The sequence below is a fragment of the Purpureocillium takamizusanense genome, chromosome 9 (assembly GCF_022605165.1).
Source record: "Purpureocillium takamizusanense chromosome 9, complete sequence".
NCBI classification, from domain to species: domain Eukaryota; kingdom Fungi; phylum Ascomycota; class Sordariomycetes; order Hypocreales; family Ophiocordycipitaceae; genus Purpureocillium; species Purpureocillium takamizusanense.
In genome coordinates, this window is record NC_063076.1 from 1,682,363 (window position 1) to 1,702,879 (window position 20,517).

General features: G+C 59.5%; 3 protein-coding genes across 3 annotated transcripts; all 3 read left to right on the forward strand.

Annotated features, from left to right (window-relative positions):
* Positions 1-8,019: 8,019 nt before the first annotated feature.
* JDV02_009345 (uncharacterized protein) lies at positions 8,020-8,570 on the forward strand (the record flags this gene model as incomplete). Its single annotated transcript, XM_047990997.1, has 2 exons — positions 8,020-8,252; positions 8,498-8,570. 2 exons carry the CDS (start codon positions 8,020-8,022, stop codon positions 8,568-8,570), a joined length of 306 nt encoding a protein of 101 aa, XP_047847007.1.
* A 3,830-nt stretch (positions 8,571-12,400) lies between these two features.
* JDV02_009346 (uncharacterized protein) lies at positions 12,401-15,635 on the forward strand. Its single transcript, XM_047990998.1, has 3 exons — positions 12,401-13,186; positions 13,331-13,632; positions 13,696-15,635. Exons 1-3 carry the CDS (start codon positions 13,013-13,015, stop codon positions 15,167-15,169), a joined length of 1,950 nt encoding a protein of 649 aa, XP_047847008.1. The 5' UTR covers positions 12,401-13,012; the 3' UTR covers positions 15,170-15,635.
* Positions 15,636-17,025: 1,390 nt separating this feature from the next.
* On the forward strand, positions 17,026-18,872 carry rrg1 (Protein-lysine N-methyltransferase rrg1). The gene is made up of 2 exons (XM_047990999.1): positions 17,026-18,339; positions 18,406-18,872. The coding sequence occupies exons 1-2, from the start codon at positions 17,545-17,547 to the stop codon at positions 18,712-18,714; spliced, it is 1,104 nt and encodes a 367-aa protein (XP_047847009.1). The 5' UTR covers positions 17,026-17,544; the 3' UTR covers positions 18,715-18,872.
* The last annotated feature ends 1,645 nt before the right edge of the window (positions 18,873-20,517 follow it).

The window sequence follows — 20,517 nt, forward strand, 5'->3', positions numbered from 1 at the left end:
AATCGTGAGCCTACCTCACTACTACCTACCGCAGTACGGAATACAAACATGCTAGACACAACTCTCGTCCGGTGACTAAGGGTCTCATGACGAGGGCTTTTTTTCTTTCTTTTACCCCAATGGAGACGGCGTGTGTGCCGTTCAGTTCGGCCATTGTGTTGGCTTTCCTATCTGGGTGACTACAAGCGGGGGGGGTTGCGCCGGGCGATGCTAGCTTGGCGAGATGGCGTCTCCCGCTTATGGAAGGTCGGTCGTTTTGCTTTGCAGGAACGGCGTGGTTTGGCGAGGCCTCGTTCGTGTGGTGGCGAGTGCGCTCCTTGAGAGATGCTTGTGTTGCTAGTAGCCGCGGGCGGGGAGGCCAGACGTTTTGATGGGCGTATTGGTCAAGGTACCGTATTGAGGTTCAATGGTGTTGTTGGTGATAATTACTGATAGCCTGCCCTTGTCATGTTTCCTCCTCATGGCCATGACATGAATGGCAAACCATCGCCACACACAAACGCTTTTGAATGAGACAAACCCGATCGTCTTTAGTAGCGAAATCGTCTGAAAGGTTGCCTTCCACACCGACGTCGCGCAGCGCTGCCAAGGCCTGGTGTCGTCCCATGTCAGACACGCCGAACGTAGTTACATTGGTACATATGCGGGGGGGTGAAACCCCCCCCAACATCGTCGAAACGGTATCGCCCCGCAGCCTCTATGTTTTAACAGGGGTCAATGTACGACAATGCGAACATGTATGCCCGCGGGGGGGGGGTTGTGTCTCTGAAGGGTATATATGTGAGGCGGCACGAAGTCCGTGCCGGCAGCGGTCAGCTTGCAAAGCGAGCGTCGTTCATTCATGGTCGTCAGTCAATGGCAGGGAGGGAGGAACGGTTGTACAATGTTTGTACCATGATGTGCATGCCGTTTCCGGGATCGACATTGCCGGCAGCAGGTGAGATAGGCAGGTACCACTCGTCGTGCGATTGTCCAAGCTACTTTGCACCTTGCCTCTCTACTCACTCCGGGAGGGTGCGCGTAGGGCATACAAGGCATACATGATGTGCTAATAGTCGGCCATGGCCGTCGGGCGCCCTGATGATCAGGCTGGCCCGGGAGGGAAGGGGGGGGGGAGGCCTTACAAGTGATAACTAAGCTTATGAAGAAGAATAGCAAAAGGCCTTGGCTTGAGTAAGCTTGGATCGCAAGACGGACCCGAGCAGGGCCGAGACCTGCTCATGGTGAAAAGAAAAGGCGAGTGGTGAGTGAACGCGATGTTGAACAACGGTGCCCAGCGCGACGGGGTCTCTGGTGGTAACTTGGGTAGCTTGCAAGCTTCTTGCTTGGCCAGTAGAGAGACGCGTCAAAAGGTCGCTTCTCCTAGAAATGCTTTTACATACGGACAAGGATAAGACAGGGGTAGTGCAAGATTCATGAAGCAGCCCACATTTGGCCGGACTATCGATCGCGACGGCCGCCCCTGATTCTATTGCCTCGTTGGACAGGAAATCTCTCCTCCTTGATGAGCTAACAAACTCGCCCAAAGAGTAGCAAGTAGCTAGTCTGGGAGCGAAATAAAAGTAGACATGAACAACGTTGACGACCACTAAAGGAGGAGAGGGGTGAGCTCTGCAGTATCACGTTATCCTAGGGGCCTCCTGAACCGAGTCATGCTTCACCGATGACCTAATGGCTACCGAGGGAATGGTATGGTATGTATGCTGAGCGCACTTCCATTGCATGATCTATCTCTGTGGCCTTTACGCACCTTGTTTGTACCCTCATTAGCTGCTTCCTCGCTACGCTCACTTGTCTTGTCTCCATGCTGCTGCTGGCGGCCCCCCCTTTCCCCTCCTCCTGAGCAACACGACCCATAGCAAGGCCCCTGACTGACCGTGGCCACCACGCCCAACGTCGCCCATCGTAGTGACGAACGCTTCCCCATGACTTTCGCCGCTGCTCTTCTCCGCACTTTTCTCGATGTCATCGCCGGTTTGCCGCACAGGAGCCCCCCGTCGAGGCTCGCTTGTCACACCAGTCGTCTACGTCCGTCCGCCATGGCTGCGCTGCAGCAGCCCGCTCACGAAGCATCGCAACGGCAGCGAGACGCCTCTCCGTCTGTGCCGCTGTGGCTAAGCCCCGCCGGAACTGGCGAGGGTGTGCGCGGTGAGCCAGCCAGAGTCGCGTTGTAGACACGGCGCGCGCGTAGAAGCCCCTGAATGACGCAACGTCCGTACGCGTGGGGGGCGCTCGTCGCCGTTCTCGTTTGCCCCTTAATCCAGATAGCGTCTCACCGAGCTCAGAGTATCGCTGACGACTCCCGCCGCTGTACAGGAGCAGGCATGTACTGGTGAGTCCCGCTAACCGGGCTGCCGTTGGTGCTCGTCGTCGTTGAGCCCCCTGAGCGGCCGCTGCTGCGTGCGTACGCGGCCAAGGCCTCGAGTGGCGAGTAGGACAACCCTGACAGAAGCCCATTGTCGGGTTTCATATGCGGCCCGTCGACAGTGACGAGAGGCGACGACAACGGGACTTGCGCGCCGCCGATCTGGAACCGTTTCGAGGCTCTGCGTCGAGGCTCATCAGCGGCTCAACTAACTCCTGCATGCCTCGTATCACTTGAGCGGACGCTGTGCCGCGTTCCGGGCAGCCGAGTGTCTGAGGGTCATAGAGGCGAGACACGGAGTGTGCGTGTAGTACGTGCCATGTAGGAGAGTTGTGAGTGATAAAGAAGAAGATGAGAAATCTCTTTCGGTCTCCGTTGCGAGTGAAAGACGAGTCCGTCGTCTACTGCCACGCACCGCGTCGGCCGCAGCCGTAGTCGCAGCCGAGCTGGAAGGGGGCATTGCACAATGGCATGTCATTCTCTTGTGCGAGTGTTATCTCGGCTACGTGGCTCGCAAGCTGGTCTGCGCGGTCGGCGAGAGGAGCATAGCGGTTGACGATCCGTCTCGGGCGTACGTACTGTATTGTATGTACTAAGTGGCCCAAACTGCCATCTCATCAGTCCTTCTGCTTGGGAGTGATTGGTCTCTTCTACGCCTTTTAGTTCGTATATTTTTGCTGTCTGTGCCGTGGTGTAGAACTAGAAGCAGATGCGGGTATAGATATGGCTCGCGCCGCGGGCAACGATGCCCCATTTGAGCTATCAAATGGCGGTGGCACGTTGTGAGAAGCCTCGACCCGTGTAGTATCCCGGATGTTTCACTGTATAATGCCTCGTCACGCACGATCAGAGGGGCCATGTGGCCGTGTCCCTGGGGTTATTTCAAGAGAAGACGGATGGGCATGTGTGGTCGTCTCGGGTTAGCTTTTCTTCGGTTCGTCTGTATGAAGATCCATCCTGCCATCGCCTCCGGCCCGAATTCCCCATGTCCCATGGGGAAGATGGCCTCGGCAGTGGGCATGGGATTGCGTTCCAAGATGCTCCGTACGTATGTTCCCACGGGGACGGCTCAAGTCCATCCGATGCCCGCACCCTTTTGCATCGCATCTACACTATACAGCAGGGAAACCGCATACGGCCATCATGGAACAACTGACGAACTTTGAAGCACGTACTCCACTCGCGTTGGGCTTGTACGCCCGCATATATGGCGGGACGCTGGAATAAGCTCTCACTCGCAGCCCACGACGGACCCCTCACTGGAGTACATATGTATGTATGCATGTTGCCGCGCGCCCTTGAAAGAAAGAAGAGCCAACCCGCGCGCAACCTTTTGCAAGTCTATCTGCCTGTACTGTAACGTACTTCGTACCTGTCCGTCCAACTGTCTGCCATCCATCCGTCCATCCGTCCGTACAGCACCCCTGCTGCACTGCACGCACGCACGCACGCATGCGGTACTTGCGGGCTCGATGACCACGCACCACCACCACCAACAACACCCAGTCCCCGCCCGCCGTTGCCAGCCACGCCCGGTTCCCGCCACAGTAAGCGGGCAGCAGAGGGGGTCAACGAGGAAGTATGTATGTATGTACGTAGTAACGTAGTGACCAGTGGGGTTTGAGGGGAAGAAGCCACCCCCAAGCAGACAAAGCAGACGGACAGAGAGACAAGAGAGAGAGAGAGAAAACCTGCAGCCACGCTTCCACCTGCCCAGCCTGGCGGGTTCAACGCCAAACGTGGCGGACGGGCGACGACGAATCGCGCCCCGAAGAATGGCGTCCGGGGTGGGGTGGCTTTTCTCGAAAGTCGGTGTCGAGAACGCTCCAAGGGCGGGGGGGCCGGGGGGCCGACTCGGGGAGGCACGGATGGATGGATGGATGGATGGATGGATGGATGGAGATGGCGCGCATGTATTGTACGTACTGACATACATAGTACGTACATGATACGGATCGATGGGGGATGGAGTCGGCGGCGGCGGCGGCGGCGGCTACGTACGTATGAGGCACGTAGCTACAGTACAGTACATGGCGAAGGAATCTAGATGAGGTTAGTAGTTCTGAATGACGGAGTGGGTGGGTGGTGGTGGTGGCCGCGGCGGCACCTTGGAACCGTTCCGGGATCGGGACCTCGCAGCAGCAGAACCAGTAGCAGCAGCAGCAGCAGCAGCAGCAGCAACAGGCACGAACTCTCTTTCAACACGACCCCTCCCTCCCTCCTCTCCTCCGTCTGTGCCACCCACGATCCGTGCCAGGCTGGCCGAGACGGAGGAAAAAAGATAGGTGGAGACGGACGGACGGACGAGGAGGACAGGCTTCCGTCCGTGGCGAGTGGGCGGGCACGAGCGGAACCCCGGGGCCACATTCTGGCACTTGACACTTTTGATCATCTCTTTTTTGGGGGCGATCCATCATCATCATCATCATCATCATCATCATCACCATTATCACCACCATCGCCATCCATCATCATTGCGCTTGGGGGCTGCGTCTGCGAAAGCGGCCAACGACGAGGAGCAGCAGGAGACGCCGCATCGAGAAGAAGGATTGGCAAGGGGAAAAAAAAAGGCAGACGAGAAAGAAAATGACCGTGTATTATACAGTGCAGCACTGTGCGTTACCCAAGGTACGTACTAACGTTATACTGTACTACTAATATCGACATCTCCCTCTCCCATCGTCAGTCTCGTCTCGGACACCAGCCCGACGAACGGAACAGCGGGGGTGCGTGCGAGGCTACGGACTCAGAATCGTCTTCTGTCCTCCTCGTGCACCTCCACCTCTACCTCCACATCACAGACTCCTAGTACGCACCTCGTAACGGCAGTACGTAGCAACAGCAGCAGCAGCAGCAGCAGCAATGGCTTGCTGGGCTGGGCTGGCTGGCGGATGGCTGGCGGGCGAGCGAGCGAGCCCAAGGTGGCGGCGCCATGCCCCATTCGCATCGAGTGCAGCGGGCTGGTCCGGCGCAAGCGGAGCGCCCTCACTCGCTCGCTGGTTCGCATTGGATCAAAAAAACATGGATGGAACCGCATGCATGATGAGTTGCTGTCGCACTCGGTCGGCGGCGCGGGCGGGCGGGCGGGCAGGGACAAGCAGGCGGCCCGCGAGAGCTGCAGCTTGCATTTCAAGGACGGCGGCATTATGCCGCACGCACGCACATACACACGCACGTTCGCACGAGCGCACGCACGCATGACGTGCGCTCATCAGCAAGTGTGGCACATTAGTAGTACGTAGTCGGTAGAATACGCACGTTTGTATGTGCATTCTTCGTACATGCGTACAAAGTGCCTAGAAGCATTGCACGGTCCCATGTACAGCACATCGCAGCGCAGCATGGCATCGCCGTGTCCTGCATTGAGGGGGTTGGAGAGACAGACGGCCAAGAGATGCGGGCTCGGCAAGGCATGAATGATCGATGCAACTTGTATCCAGTGCCTTCATCGCCGGCCGCCTGACCCCAAGCCACGGCATGGCGCCTCATGGAGAGGGAGAATAAGCTTCCCGTCCGTTTGTCAACGCAACAGCCGATCCACTCGACCCCGAGACTCCTCGGCTCGCCTCTGTTGGCGCATAGCAAGACGCCCAACAGCCCAGCGTGCCGGGTGAAATGTTGCGAGCTTGTGCGACCAGTCAGTCGCCTCTTGTCGCCCGCCCGGCCGCCCGCCCGTGTCGCCGGAGGAGGTTGTGTCCGTCCCCTCGGCCCTAAAGTGTCCGGCCGTTGCAGTGAGATCGCGACGCCAGGGCCACCCGTCGTCTTTGCACTCTGAGCAACCCGTTCCATGGGCCATGAACCAGGTACTGTGCCGTGCCGCACAGTACTGTACAGTGATCCCGAGAGAAACTGGCGCTTCAAGACGATTGTTGAATGGGTCGCTATATGTACTTCCGTCTGTGCATGGGCGGGCGAGCCTGCAACGTTGGATGAGATGAACCGGCCGCCGCGTGCCATGTCCTCGAGAAGCGCCCTTGTCAGCCAGGGTCGTCCTGTCAGTTCGGCGCATGCCATCCAGGATGCTCGTTAGACCAGGTCTCTGTCGTTAGCCGGGGCCCCAACGGCTGGCACGACCAGGGCCATCGGCCCCAGGGCAGACAGAAGAGTTCAGCCGCCCCATGTCAACCATAGGAGGGGCTCTAGTTGCCGTCGAGCCCCTCGAATGCGGAAAAACGCTTCTGGATGGTGGTGGGAGGGAGCCTTCGAGGGATAGTGAGCAAACAGTCCCGCGGCCTCGGCAATGATTGCCCTCTGAACGACTGTGTGTGCAACACCATCACTGGATAGACGGGCTTAGTGGGGGGGGGATCCCGAGCCCTTTATGGTCGGCGAAATGAAGGAGGAATGAACCGAGAAGGCCGCCTTGTCTTGGGCGTGGCGAGACATGGGCTTGTGTAGTCGGAGCTAATAAGACGGAGAGCCCATCTCGCATTCCTTTGCTGCCTCTGCCCTCATGACTGCCAAATTTCGATCCCGTAACATCACACGACAAATAGCCGCTTGTCTTCGGCGTGAAACATTGCGGCCGGCCCGGCCAACGCTGGCGTCGCGGTTCAGTACGTACGCACGCATGTATGTATGTAGGTAGGTATTCTTCCAGCACCACGGCGTTGCTTATCAATGCCCTGGGCTTCGTCTTGCGTCTCCGCGCCCGCAGCCGGTGGAGACGGAGACGGCGAATCCGTCGGCGACATGCGCAAAAGTATGTGTCGCGGGTCACCCCAGCCCTCCAGGGCAGCGAGAGATGCTCGGTTGGTGGTGCACTTGCGGATGCGTCCTCATCTGGAGAGTGCGTTGCTCGCCCGGTGGTTTGTGCCCCCAAGGTCCAGCAACGCCTGGGTTGAGGCACAAGGGTGTTTCAGGAACAGGGCCGCAGTACCTACATTGTCGATTCGTCGTCGAACCAACGCACCGTCTCGCTCCCTTGCGTCGATGCAGCCCGCAACAGTGTCTCGACGCAAAAACGGCGCCAAGGGCCATGGGACGATGCGCCGCCGCACGCCTGCCGTCTACCGGGCCGATCCCTGGAGGAGGGCCCTCATCAGCAATGCGGAGAGTTCTCATCGATGGTTCCGCTTCTCGTCGGCGGGCGCATCCTCCTCCGTGACCAATTCTGGTCGTGGCCGGGGATCGCATCGCTCACAGGCTGACCCTTGCTGCAGCCACACCCCTCCCCACACGAGACAAACGTCGATACCTTGGCGGTACCTCGTGGCCACTTGCCTCCACCCGACGTCCGCTGCTAGTAATAAATTGCGGGCGGTGGTGGTGGGCGTCAAGAGACGTCCATCCCTTCACGACCACCCAGGGCGGGTAGCACGTACGTAGGTAGTATATACTGTTGAGCACAAGTGTCGCGGCACCAACAGAATGTGACGATGACGAAGGTGTGAGTCGATTTGTCCGGCTCTGCCATGCGGTGGTCAACAGGCTGCCGACGAGAGCGTGATACAAGGGGAGCACCGGCGTATCCAGTCTGTCGGTCTGCCGGGCTGGTGATGTCAGCTTCAGCACCGACAGGGAGACCCAATTAGTCGCCTTGTCTCGTGCCACATTCTCCGAGCCTGGGCTGTCTCGGGGCCCCGCCCATTTCAGCAGCCCTCTCCCAGCAGGTTGACAGGGGCCGTGAAAGCGTCCATCAATTTGAAGAACGAATGCTCGGCGCACGAACAGATCAGCGGCTGGCGATACAGCTCAGCGGCAAGCTCATGTTGGCCAGCAAGCGAGCATCGGAACTACAGGTATCGAGTCTTCCACGGTGGTGCCCTTTACCGCGGCGTCCGCAGAGTTCGACAGGGAAGAGACGTGCCGAAAGCTGGGCGGGGCAGTTGACGGTGACCATGCCGCAGCTTGTCGAGCCTTATTGGGACGAGGAACAGCTCGAATGGTACGTCGCACAACACGTCGCTAGCATGCTTGTCAGAGAATGGGGATGCGGGCGGCCATGCAGGTGTCGACCCATCAACAGCAGGCAACACGCACGCACGCACGGTGCAGATCGAGGGGAACGGAGAACCGGCAGCGGCACACATCCTGGCTCGTGATGGATATGCCGCTGTCGTGTCCGACCGAGTTCCACGCGCCGTGGTGGTCGGGCAGTCCGAACGTGGTGCTGACAAGATGATACTGGAGTGCCGGCTCGAATCCGTATCCTCGGGCCTCCGTCCGCCGTGAGGCTACGTACCAAAGATCAATGGCATGCTGATTTGCTCGGAGCACGTGGTGAGACCTGCCGAAGCCTATCCGCGTCGCTGACCGACCAGCCGCGGGAGGGGTGGATGGACAGAGTAACTTACTATGTTGGCTCGCTAGAAGGGGGAAGCAGCTGACGGACCGCACCAAATCGGTGACGCTTGACGCTTGTTGCACAGGTGTCATGTCATGGTGACCCTGCCTGCCTGCTTGTGTGGCGGTGGCCGTAATCGTCGTGAGCCTGCATGTCCGCTCGTACTCTGTTCTGATCGCAGCGGGGGCGGCGGCGGCCCAGACCGCTTTGCACTAGGTAGGTACCTAGGTAGTAAATACGGGCGTCGACGGGGCCAAGTACGTATAGGTATGCAGGCCAGGGCGAGCGGGAGAGCTATGGACCATGCGCGAGTCGGGAGCGATCTGCTGCTGGCGGGAGTTTGTTGCGCACCTTGCGAGGACGTGAACAGAACAGAACAGACCAGACAGACCAGACCAGACCAGGCGGGCCAGGCACACAACACACACACGGGACTGAGCGAGTGAATGATGGCGGGGAGGGGTGGCTTGTCGAGGAAGTGGATTGCTGCCCGTCCAGGGCTTGTGGAGGGGGCGAGGGCTCGGAGGGCGCGGCTGATTGGATGCGCCACGGCAGTGTGTCAGCCCGGCGAGCCTCCAAGTTACCTAGTTGCCTTTTATTTAGCGGGCGAGGGTTTTGGCGCGAATGGAAGCGGGCAGAGCCACGTTCGGGTCCCAGTTCCCGCGCGCGCGCGCCCATTGCCGTTCCGCCGCCGTGCCAGTCCGCATGGGGAAGCACCTCGGGGGCATATCTTGGGTGGGTTGAGCGTGTCTCCGATGCATCGTCGCGGTTGTCAGGCTGGCACCGGCGCTGGTCTCTGCTGCGGTGCCTGCCTGTTGTGGCTCTGTGACCAGGCCCAATTTGCCTACCAACTTGATCAAACATTGCACTTGCCTAATTATACATACAATCTTTGAGCTACGAAGCGCGTACGTACATCCGTACCAGCATCAGCGGTAGAAACGGGAGCGCACGGGGCGCCCCGGCGATGTGATGCGACATGTTAGAGGCAGCTTTGCCGGGGTCTGCTATGGAACCGTACGTACGTCCGTACAGGTTACTGGAGGAAACAGGAACGGGGAGCAACTGTATGTAGCAACAGCGGCAACAATCCGTACCTTGGTACCTTACTTTGCCAGCAGCAGCGCCGACCGTGGCGGCAGCGGGAGCGGCGGATGTTCCTGGCGTGCGACCATCGATCTGCAGCCCGTGACGAAACAAGAAACAGACAACCAAAGGGCGCCAGACATCAGCCAGCCAGACACGGAGGACGACTCGTCCGAAGAAAGAAAAAAAGTGACAGCACAGAGCTTTGAGCCCTCCTCGGTGCCGTACGCAGTAGCCCCGGTCGGCAGCCGTCGGCAAACCCGAGCCCCCCAGGCGCACACACGCGCTGCACGGCCAGCAGGCACTGGCCGGCCCAGCCCAGTCAAGCCAGCCGGATGGCCAGCTCAGTCAGCAAATAACTAGCCAGCGCGGGCGTGCGGGCGTGCGTGTTCGTGCGTGCAGAGAGACGGACAGGACCTGAGGTGGTACGAAACCCGGACCTGCAGCTACTGTGGCTCACCCGCGAGGTGGCTGCGACCGACGACGGTTCGGCGAGGCCAGGCCAGGCACACAGTACCTTACTATGTCCGACAGTACCTTCCTTACCTGATGGAACCTGCCCGTCCGTCCGTGATGAGCATCGTGGACGAAAAGCTGAACCTTGCCATCTGCCTTTGGCCCTGCTTCTGGGGCAGCCCCCTCGTCATTCACCACCGTTCGAACGCACCCAGCCTCGCAGCCCACCCGCAGTTCAACAGGAACGAATCGCAAATCTCGGCGGGTCACGATACCCGCATACCCGTAAAAACTCCCTGCGTCCTAGATGGATACCTGAGGGACGTATGTACTTCCACCGAACTCAGGGACTGTCCCTTGGTAAAGGTACCTAGCAGTGCCCGATAAATAAACCTTGTGAGCGAGTGATGAGTGTGTCTCCGAGACCAAGCCACTCTACTAGTATGCAGGTAAAGTAGGTCGGTGGTGCAGACCCCTCCTCCTTAGAGAGTCATGGCCCCGCGGCAGCCTGCCACGGCAGCAGCCTGCCAGCAAGATTCGTGGTACTAGATCAGGCCATCCATTCATCGATGCGACGACACTGGCTCTGCTGCTCCTCGTCGCCTTCGTGCAACAGCTGACGAGGGCCTTCGCCGAACATACACGGCCACCGGCCGAGCCAGCGCACCCTCCTCCACCCTGGCAGTCCATCCGCCATCGTGTCCGGCGTCGCGGTAACGTGAGGTGACTGACTGTGCCACGCCCGGGAAGGGGGGGGGGGGGCCTCAGGTACCTCGCGAGTACCTGCGGGCCCACCGCTCGTGGCGGCCACTGGCGCAGGGCCGCGGCGTCCACTCCCGCTGCATTTCCGGCCTGCGATAGGCACTGGTTTCCAAGGCCGCCAACCATGTATGTACCCCAAAGGTTGGGGTCGCCGGCGTGGTGAAGCGCTTTGCCCCTTGTTCGCTGCCAACTCGGTGTTGGACGACTGTGAGGCTGCCCGGCACAGAGGGTGATATACTGACTGCTTCGAGTGGGAGCGTCCACTGTTGGGGGCCGCGAGTCCTGAGGCATGGGCTTGTGGGGTGTACCTCAGGTACCGTGGGTGGTAGGAGCAGGCAGCGGAAGCGCGCTCTGACATTGCCCTGCCCTGCCCTGCCCTGCGCCATGCGTACCAGTGTCGGGAGCTATCAGACGGGCACCTCACCTAGCCGACCCGACTGGAAGGTCACCGCCGCCCTGGCCACCGGGCCCACTGGAACCTGGCACCACCCAAGGTTGAGGGTCAATCTTCTCCGGCGAGCCTCAGGCAAGGCGGGCAACACGGATAGGACAGGCACCGCATCGTATTGAATTGGGTGTAGGCCAGTGCCTCGCACTTCGTCACCGGAGTCAGGACTAGGCTTGAGGGTTTGAGAGCGAGAGGACTGACTGGCGCCCATCCTCCGTCCATACCTCGAATGCTAGCCGCCACCTCAGAACCCGGCTGGTGCCTCGCCGGGGGGCCTCGTGGGAGACAGCGCCAGGTGCCTCGCCAGTGTCCCAGGAATGGGGTACCGCGGGTTAGTATTTCGTACCTACCGGGCAAGGTAGCGCGTACCTACTGTAGCCTGCCCTGGCACCCCGTTTTGTCTTCCATCAATTAATTGCCTTGCCCTTTGCTACGGTCCCTACCACCTAGTACGAAGGTACTAATAACCCACCGAAGTGAAGAAGTGCCACAAGTACCCTGACTGACCGGGCTGCTTCTTTGGCTGCCAGCCAGTGCCAGTGCAGGGCAGCCGGCGCCTGTGTGTGGTACCACCTCATCAGCCTGCCACCCATGATGATGAGGCGATCCACCACGCGCCATTGCGCCCACGCCCTCCACCACCACCACAGCACCACCTCCGCCGCCCACTGGCTGCAGCCGAGCCAGTGACTGCGGAGCGACTTCCACTGGTACCTTGCGGTCCGCTACGGTACCTCGCCTCCCACAGGTACCGCAGGCACTCCCCCACCACCCCTGTCTACGTGGGTGGCCCGTCAAGGCTGCCCAGCCCAGCCCAGCGGGCGAGGCAGGGAACTCTAGGTGCAACAAGCAAGCTGCCAGGCGGCGACGCCCCCCCCCGCCCTCCTCCAGTCCCTCCGGTCCCCTCCACTCCCCCGTCCTTCGCTCCCGCCCACCCACTGCTCCATCCGTTCCCTCGCCCAGTGCCAGCCCAGCCCAGCCCAGCCCAGCCCAGTGACGGAGACCGGCGGCGGCATCTTCCCTCCCATCGCCGTCCTCGCCCGCTTCTTGCCTTCCCTCCTCCCCCAAGCTCCAGCATCGACAACCATCAACGACCAGGCCGGCCGACGAGCCCATTGTCTGCCTCTTCTTTGGCCTATTCATTCTGCCTGGCTATCGTTTTGTCCTCCCCAGCCGACTGCTGAGTTGTGCAAGCTCAAACGCACCCTCTCCCCCGGGGGGACGCCGGGCAGCTGGTTGCCTTTGTTCTCCCGCTGGCTGCTGATTCAAGCCTACCTACTGTTCAGCAGCCAGTCGCCTATTCACTCGACCGCTGCGCCGCCCGAACAATTGTCGACAATGTGAGGCGCCGTTTGCTCGACCAAGACTAAAGGCCGCTTTCACGCAGGACTTGCTCTCTTCGCCTTCTCTCCTTCTTTCAACCTCTCGACCTGCCGTTCTTCTTCGAACATCACCAACGCCCCATCACGAAGATCAGCATCGACCAACACGCCCGCCCTCGACGACGTCCGAGCGAATCTCACACCCACGTCACACATAGTTGCAGCCCACCGAATCGATTCCTGCCAACATCCCGATACCCCCGCGTCTCTGACGCACACGCAACACCATGAACTCCCTCAAGGTGCCGGAGAGCGGCCTCGTGCTCGCCGGCGCCGCTGACGGCGACTCCACCATCCCACCCCAGGCCTTTGTCGTCTCTCTCAGCGATGATGTGGTCAATCAGATGATTCAGAGCTCTCGCAATGGCAACGATTTACACCTCACTACGGGGAAGACTCCAGTACGTTCAACTTCCCGTAACATCGCAGGAATTGGTTCTCGTCCGTCGGCTGCACATGATGATGGCCGGACCACATGGATGAAGCTGGATCATCTCCTAAACATGCGTTTTCGTTTGCCAGTGGGCTAACATTGGCTTTCCAAGACTCTCCATTACGGCTCCAAGTCGCACCGAATCGCTGCGCCCGCCGATGATGCTCCGTGTGACCTGTACCTCACCAAGCCTTTCGAGTCGACTCGCCGAGCGGAAAAGATCTTGACCACGAGCACTCTCTTCAAGAAACTGAATCCGCGTCCGCCCAAGAAGCAGCCGGTCAAGACGGTAAAGGACGCGCCCAAGCCCAAGCCGGCAGCCTCCAACGGCAAGAGCTCAGCCTCTTCGGGACTTGACAGCGACATCGAGGCCCTCCAGAACGGGCTGGCAGCCCACGATGCCGCGCGGGAGAGGTACTTGCTCATTCCCTCCACGCCATCATATGACCGCAACGCACTAACGGCGTTTGCCTGCAGAGCTCAAGTAGTGGACAAAGTCCCTATCACCAAGAATGGCCCCACCAAGGCCAAGAGCAAGGCCCGGCCCAGCTACAATAGCGTGGCTACGAAGTCGATGCCCACCACGCCTGCCGTCAACGGTGGACAGTCGCCGGTTCTCACAGCTTCGCAGCAGGTACTCGAGCGGAAGAGGGTGCAGAGAGTGGGGCTTGTCCACGAACTCGCGGTCAAGGCTCGAAGCACGGACTACCTCCGGAAGTGGTGGACAGGCAAAGATGACGACTTCATGTCGATGCTGGGGAAGACTGCCGACTTCGACTCCCAATCCAAGACGTGGACCATAAGAAAGTCAGGTTGGAGGGAGCTGGATGTTTGGGAGTACGACTACGCCTCTCAGGAAGACCGACAAGCGGCAATCGACAACGCCATCAAGCAGTATGACAAGCTAAGACTGTCCTCGTCCGAGGAGGAGTGGCAGAGACTGCTCCCGAAGGAGGAGCGAGGAAAGGGAAAATGTCTCAGCCGTCTTCAGGCCAACCTCGCCCGCGGTCCAAAAGGGCTGCCGCCCCCAAAGATCAAGGTACAGAAGGCGGAAGACAGCTCTGCATCCAGAGACGAAGGCAGTTCCAGCGACAAGGGCAAAACTAATGGAGAGAAGATGTCTCGATCGGGCTCATTTTTCCCCAAGCCGAAGAAGACCGTGGCAAAGGACCTCCCGGCCAAGCGACCAGCGAGCAAGCCCAAGGCGTCGACCCAGAAGGCGTCCCCGACCAAGGCCAGGGCCGGAACCGGCAAGGGAAGCGGCGGCCGTGTGCTTTCTGCGGCGATTATCGAGAACTCGGATTCCAGTGGAGACGAGGCTCCGATGCAGCAGCCCGCGCCCAAGCTACAGGTGGCGAAACCCAAGGACACTGTCGTCGTTAACACCAAACCTCAGAGTCGGGCGCCAATGAAGCAACAGCAGCCGGCGAAACGCCCGCGGGAGGAGGAGGACTCGAGCTCCAGCTCTGGCACGCCGCTGTCGAAGCGGATCAAGTCCAAGCAGGCGTTGCCTGCGCCCGCGGCCAAGCCGCGCCTCACCAGCGCCAACGCCAGCATGGGCAATTCGCGCCAGATGGGAGCTACAGGATCAACCAGAGCCAAGAACACATCGCCGACCAAGTCGTCGCCACTGGCCTCGTCGCCGCCCACCAACGCCTCGGATCTGGACGACGAAACCCCCCCCGCGCCGGCGGCCAAGAAGCGCAAGGCGGAAAGCGACGCCAAGCCGGTGGCGGCGAAGCGCAGAGCGATGGAAAAGGTGCCCGCGGACATCATGAGCAAGGCTCACAAGTTCAAGGCGTACTACCAAAAGTACGAGGCGCTTCATCACGAGATCACGGAGTTCGATAACCCTCCGGAGTCTAAGCTGGCGGACCTGCTGAACTTGAGAGGTAAACTGGAGATGATGAAGCGGGACATTTACAAGCAGTACTCTCCGGGCCGGGACTAGAGGAGATGCATTTTTCTCTCTCTAGGCGATGGACAGACGGGAAGCGATTTGTTCCTCGCCAGACCATGAACGGAGACGGGGAGAGACATTGCTCCCCACATGAGGGGCAGAGACGGGGAAAGAGTGTCTGGGACATGGATTTGGGCGATTTTGCTTTTGCAGTGCCTCGGCACGGAACGGGAGCGTGCTGTTTTCTCTTGCTCAGACGAGATCATTGGGCAAACGGCGCATAGGATATGTCGGAATCATTTTGCATTTGCATGGAGAACCAGGGACAGGATCGGCATACATGCACAGGAAAGTCAGAGGGGCGAGACTGCTCAGCTCAGCTCAGCTCTACTCTGCTCAGCCCAGCACAGACAGCTCTGGGCGTCACGGCGCTAGGCCGGCATAGTCTTCTTCAGTTGATTGATACCACCAGGCAGTGAAAAGCCTACGGGCAAATACAGAGACGCATTTGACAAGATAGGCGCGAGCAGGTGGTCTGGCAGCATGAAGCCGTACGGAGGAGCTCTCGCACTACGTTATCGCACTAGAGTGCTAGTAGCAACTTAGTACGTACCGTGTATGTCATTCATTCGTTCTGGGACGAAGCAGGTGCGCGGTCCGCTGGCCAGGAGCAGAAGATGCCAGGGCCTCCTCGGGAGGACCCACGCGCAGGGAGCCGGTGTGCGACCGAGCGCGAGTAAGTTTGCGTGCAAGCATGAACGAGGGCGCAGTCGTAAAATCTCGGTAGGTAGGTATTGCAGGGCCGTTGCACCCTGCTGCTGTTGCTGCGGCGGCGGCGGGCCGTCTGGGACGAGCGTGGGGGGAAACACTGGACGTGTAGAGGCAGGCAGGGGAGGGGGGGTTTTGCGGTACGCATGCACAACTTGATCATTTTGGGTATGAGTTTCATTCGCGCGCCACACGTAGATTATTAGTCGTTCCATGGCACATAAGACGACGTTTGTGCTTTTTCCCGTTCCCCTCCCCTCCCCTCCCCTCCCCTCTTCGCTTCTCATTAAAGCTCATTAAAGCACAAGGGTGGTACTAAGGTAGGTAGGTACGTTGCATGCTTTTTGGCTATCAATTGTTGCACCTCTCTTTTTTTTTTTTTTTCATTTTCCCTTTCGCAGTATATACAGTTCTGGCGTGGCGAGCGGCGGGCGTAGTACCCAGGTACGGTACTAAGGTACGTACTGAGATCTGTAGTAAGGGTGGGTAGAGGTACCAGGGTACCTGACGATCAAACATGACAATCACGACCGCCGTGTAGCGTCTCCATGCCCATGCCCATGCCCATGCCCATCATCCTAGGGTGTTGTGCGTACACGCTCTCCCTGTCGTCTCCATCCCCATCCCCACCTCCCTGTCTGTCCGTGGGCTGTTCTTCTATTTATGCTTATGCTTATGATTGCGGTTCATTATGGGTGTCGAGATTACTTCCTATGCCGAAGCGGCACAAGCTCGGCAAGGGAGGGGGAGGAATAATCCGCGGAGAAAAGGGAGTCAGAGGTGGACATGCGACCGGGCGCAGCCAAAGTCATGGATGGACTCACTCACATGGCTGCTAGCCCTAAGAGGCCGCCCTCTCTGGGCTTGGTTTTTATTGTCATTATGATTGCTCACGTATTTTTCATTACTCATACCTTTCTTTTGTACTTATTATTCTACCTCCTGTGCGGCCATCTATCTCTGGCGACAATGACAACGACAGATGGCGAGCTAATGGAGCCCACGAGTCCCACCATCGGCCGGCCCGGGACCCGCCGCGCCGGCCATCTCGTTCGATATGGATGGCAGTACGTACCTTATCCCCCCCTGGCCCGCTTTGCCGCTCTCCGGTCGCTCGGATGCTGCCCACCCCCCCGGTCGGTTGGCCACTGGTGGTGGGGGGCGCGTCTTGGACCCTGGAAATTTTTTTGAGGGGCCGTGTCCGCTTCCCCTAAAACCTCCCCCAACGGCCTTTCGCCTGCCTGCGTGCTTTGCGCCCATCGCTGCATAACATAGTTGCGGTTTTATTTTGTGTTACCCCGGATTTCTGGAATTGTCGGGTCGTCATCGTCGTCGTCGTCGTCGTCTTTGGGTGGGGTTGCTGTCTTCGTCCGTGTCAGTGCGTCAGTGTGTGTGTGCACGCGCCCGGGCCGGCACAGCTGTTTTTGGAGTCACTCACAGCAGAGAGAGAGGGAGAGAGAGGCACAGAGACCATCGTCACCTGCTCAACTTTGGCATCATGGACCGTCTCTGAGGCGCCTCGGCGCAGACAACCACCAACAAGACCCTCCTCTCCCCGCGACTACTACCTATCCACTCTCCTTCACTCTGACAGAGACACCCATATCTACCCACAAAAACACTCTTTACAAAGAACTGTTGCCTTGACGACAGACGACATGGCTACGCCATCCGACTTGCCCCAGATGTGGGAGAAGCCCAGTTACGGCGCCCTCGTCGATGCCCTCGCGGGCCTGGAGCTCGCGCCGCCGGTATGGAGCCACGATCGCCGCCGCGACGATATCCTCGCCGAGCAGGAGTCGCTCGCCACGCAACTCAAGGCCGAGACTTCTCGCTACCTCTCCTCCGTCATCAAGAGCCCCCTGAACTGGCTCGCCCACGACGACGAGCGAGAGCACGTCTGGGAACTGGCCAGCCGGCGCATGTCGGAGCGCTGCGGCCGCTCCGCCATGGGCGACATCACTCGGCGCTGGCCCTTTTCGCCCCGCGGCGACGCCCTTAACGGTAGCGATGAGACTTCGTCCCCGAACCCGACCGCCCTGATGGCCTCGTACGAGCCCTTTGAGCTTATCATCCGCGAGCCCGCGCTCACGGGGGACTCCCTCGGCTTCAAGACGTGGGGGTCCTCGTACGTCCTCGCCCAGCACTTGCCTCGCCTCGGTGCCACGTCCCTCTTCGGCTTCTTCGACGAGTCCCTGGGCCACTCGCCGCCGTCGGTTCTCGAGCTCGGGTCCGGCACCGGTCTGCTGGGCCTCGCTGCCGCGGCGCTGTGGAAGGTCCCCGTTGCGCTGAGCGACCTGCCCAACATCGTACCCAACTTGAAGCACAACGCCGACGCCAACGCGGCCTTGGTGGAGGCCAGGGGAGGATCTCTAGCGGTCGGTCCGCTGACGTGGGGAGGTGACGAGGATGAGACTGACCAGGAGCTCTTTGGAACTCCTTTTCAGTTCAAGGTGGGTGAAGCTTCTTTGTCGCAGCTGGCGTTGTCTCGCCAACAGCTCTAACGTTCGTACCCGCAGATCGTCCTCGCCGCTGACCCTCTTTACGACGATGAACACCCCACACTGCTGGCGTCCGCCATCGGGCAGCACCTGGCGCTGGGGCCAGAGTCGCGCGCCGTCGTCATGGTCCCGCAGCGGGACGCCACGACGGTGCGCCTACTCGCCGCCTTCAAGCAGGCCATGCTTGACCTGGAGGCGCCACTAGCCTGCGACGAGGAGGACTTCCTGGCGGGCGAGGACGACTGGGAGGGTGCTGAGGAGGGCGGCGGCGTGCGCTGCTGGCTGGGCGTGTTTTCGAGGGGCGGCACGCCGATGAGTCTTTGCTGACCTCCTGATTTTTGCGTTTCTCGATTTGACGATTCGACGACCAGGACACAAGGGCGTATTTGCATTGTGAGCGGTGGCAATAGATGGTGCTAGACATGACAACATAGAGGGTTAGGATAGACTAGCCTATAGAGCGCAGCAAACTGCTTTTGTTCAGCCTTGAATGAGCCGGGTCAGAAACTGGTGCTATGCCCAACGGCCAAGCTGGACTGCCCGCGAATATTGTAGGCTCTTCTTGCCAGCAGTGATGGCTGGAGCTGTCATCCGTTGGCTTTAAGTATCCGAGCTGTCGCTATCAGAGGTTCTGACCGCGTCGGTCGGCCTGTTGAGTCGTTATCATCGACCGTAAAGAGGCAGCATGGGTTGGGCTACCACCGCCGAGCGAGCGAGCAGCGCCACCGTTGTTGCATGTTTCTCTCAACGTCCATGTCAACACCCGCGGCCCCCAACAGCACAGGCACGGATACATTACAGCGAGACATGGTGTGAGGGAAGCAGAAGAGCCATAGGCATCGGGGTTGTTGATCGGACTACCTGTTGTCGATGCAGGGGGCGGCGGCGGCGGCAGCGGCATACGGGGCCTCAGTTGTCGGAGACGAAACGCATCGAGACACGGTAGCAGCCTGCTTGTACAGTCACAACTAGAGGAGATGTTGATTCACGCACTGGAGGCTTGGGTGACCGCACCGTCCGTCAAGGATCCGAGCTCGTCGCTGGCGCGATGATGTTGGAGCAACGCTGCGGTCGATTGATTCGAGGTCGCGTCCCCGCCCCCCATCATCATCAACCCACCACATCTGACCAAGGCCCTGCTAACCATCCAACAGACCATTCCGTGCGATTAAGGAGTGGTGAATCAGAGCTACCGCAGTGTCGTCTCGCATGTTCGCCCGGTGATAATCCGTTGTTCGTGCGGACCACTCACCAAGGCGTGGAACCCTCGCCCTCCCGCCACGACAAAGGACGAAGCGTTTCTCCGGAAAAGAAGAGTTGCGAATCGGACACACTCGAGTCTTTGATTTAAAAGGCAGGATTCGTGGTCGTTTATGCTAGAGGGTGGTGCGGCGGCGGAGTGTGGACGTTGACGTTGTGGGACCTGGCTCCCTCCCCCCGCGGATAGTGCAGGTAGGGCGAAGGGGGCAAGCAGCGTGCACCACTTTACGTACGAAGAGCCCATTGCACGTCGTCGCCTGGTACATTAGTACTTAAAATAGGCATCTTCAGCTGCTCTTGCTGCGTCTACTCCTTACATGATTCTGAACGTTCCACGCCGCCCGTTTAGTTTTCTGCGTACTTGTACTCTCCGAGCGGAACCGTCCACTCGTCCACCGTCCTACAAAGTACTCTAGGCGCACAGAACTATCCCCTCCGTGCATTTCTCACGAACATCAACCATAGAAACACGCAAGTAGATATTTCCTAGGCATCTGATCTCCCCTTGCCTGGCGAAGCTCCCACCGAGCAAAGTGTGAAGAAGACCTTCGACCCCTGAACCAACTCTGCCTGCCCATCCGTCAAGTGAAATAACGGAGACAAGGAAAAAAAAAAGTTCAAGAGTTTAGAGTTCTGACTCCCTAAATCGGCTAGCTGTGCAAAGAAGAGCTCGATCTGGGCATGAAACGCTGCCGAGCCTCGCGGCGGTGTGATTGTGGAAAAATCAAGAATCCGGACGGCCTCTATCTGAACCTTCGTACTTGGGGGCGTGAATAGGTTCGACCGATGGATTCTCGTGCGCCCGCCCGCCTGCCCACCGCCTGTCCCGTCCACGTGCAGTTTGCCATCCTCGTGCGCACATGATGTCGA

Bases quoted from the DNA above. Each gene is read 5' to 3' on its own strand.
- JDV02_009346 (XM_047990998.1), top strand. From the start codon at position 13,013: ATGAACTCCCTCAAGGTGCCGGAGAGCGGCCTCGTGCTCGCCGGCGCC. The intron at 13,187-13,330 runs GTACGTTCAACT...TGGCTTTCCAAG, and splicing joins TCACTACGGGGAAGACTCCA to ACTCTCCATTACGGCTCCAA. The intron at 13,633-13,695 runs GTACTTGCTCAT...GTTTGCCTGCAG, and splicing joins CACGATGCCGCGCGGGAGAG to AGCTCAAGTAGTGGACAAAG.
- rrg1 (XM_047990999.1), top strand. From the start codon at position 17,545: ATGGCTACGCCATCCGACTTGCCCCAGATGTGGGAGAAGCCCAGTTAC. The intron at 18,340-18,405 runs GTGGGTGAAGCT...TCGTACCCGCAG, and splicing joins GAACTCCTTTTCAGTTCAAG to ATCGTCCTCGCCGCTGACCC.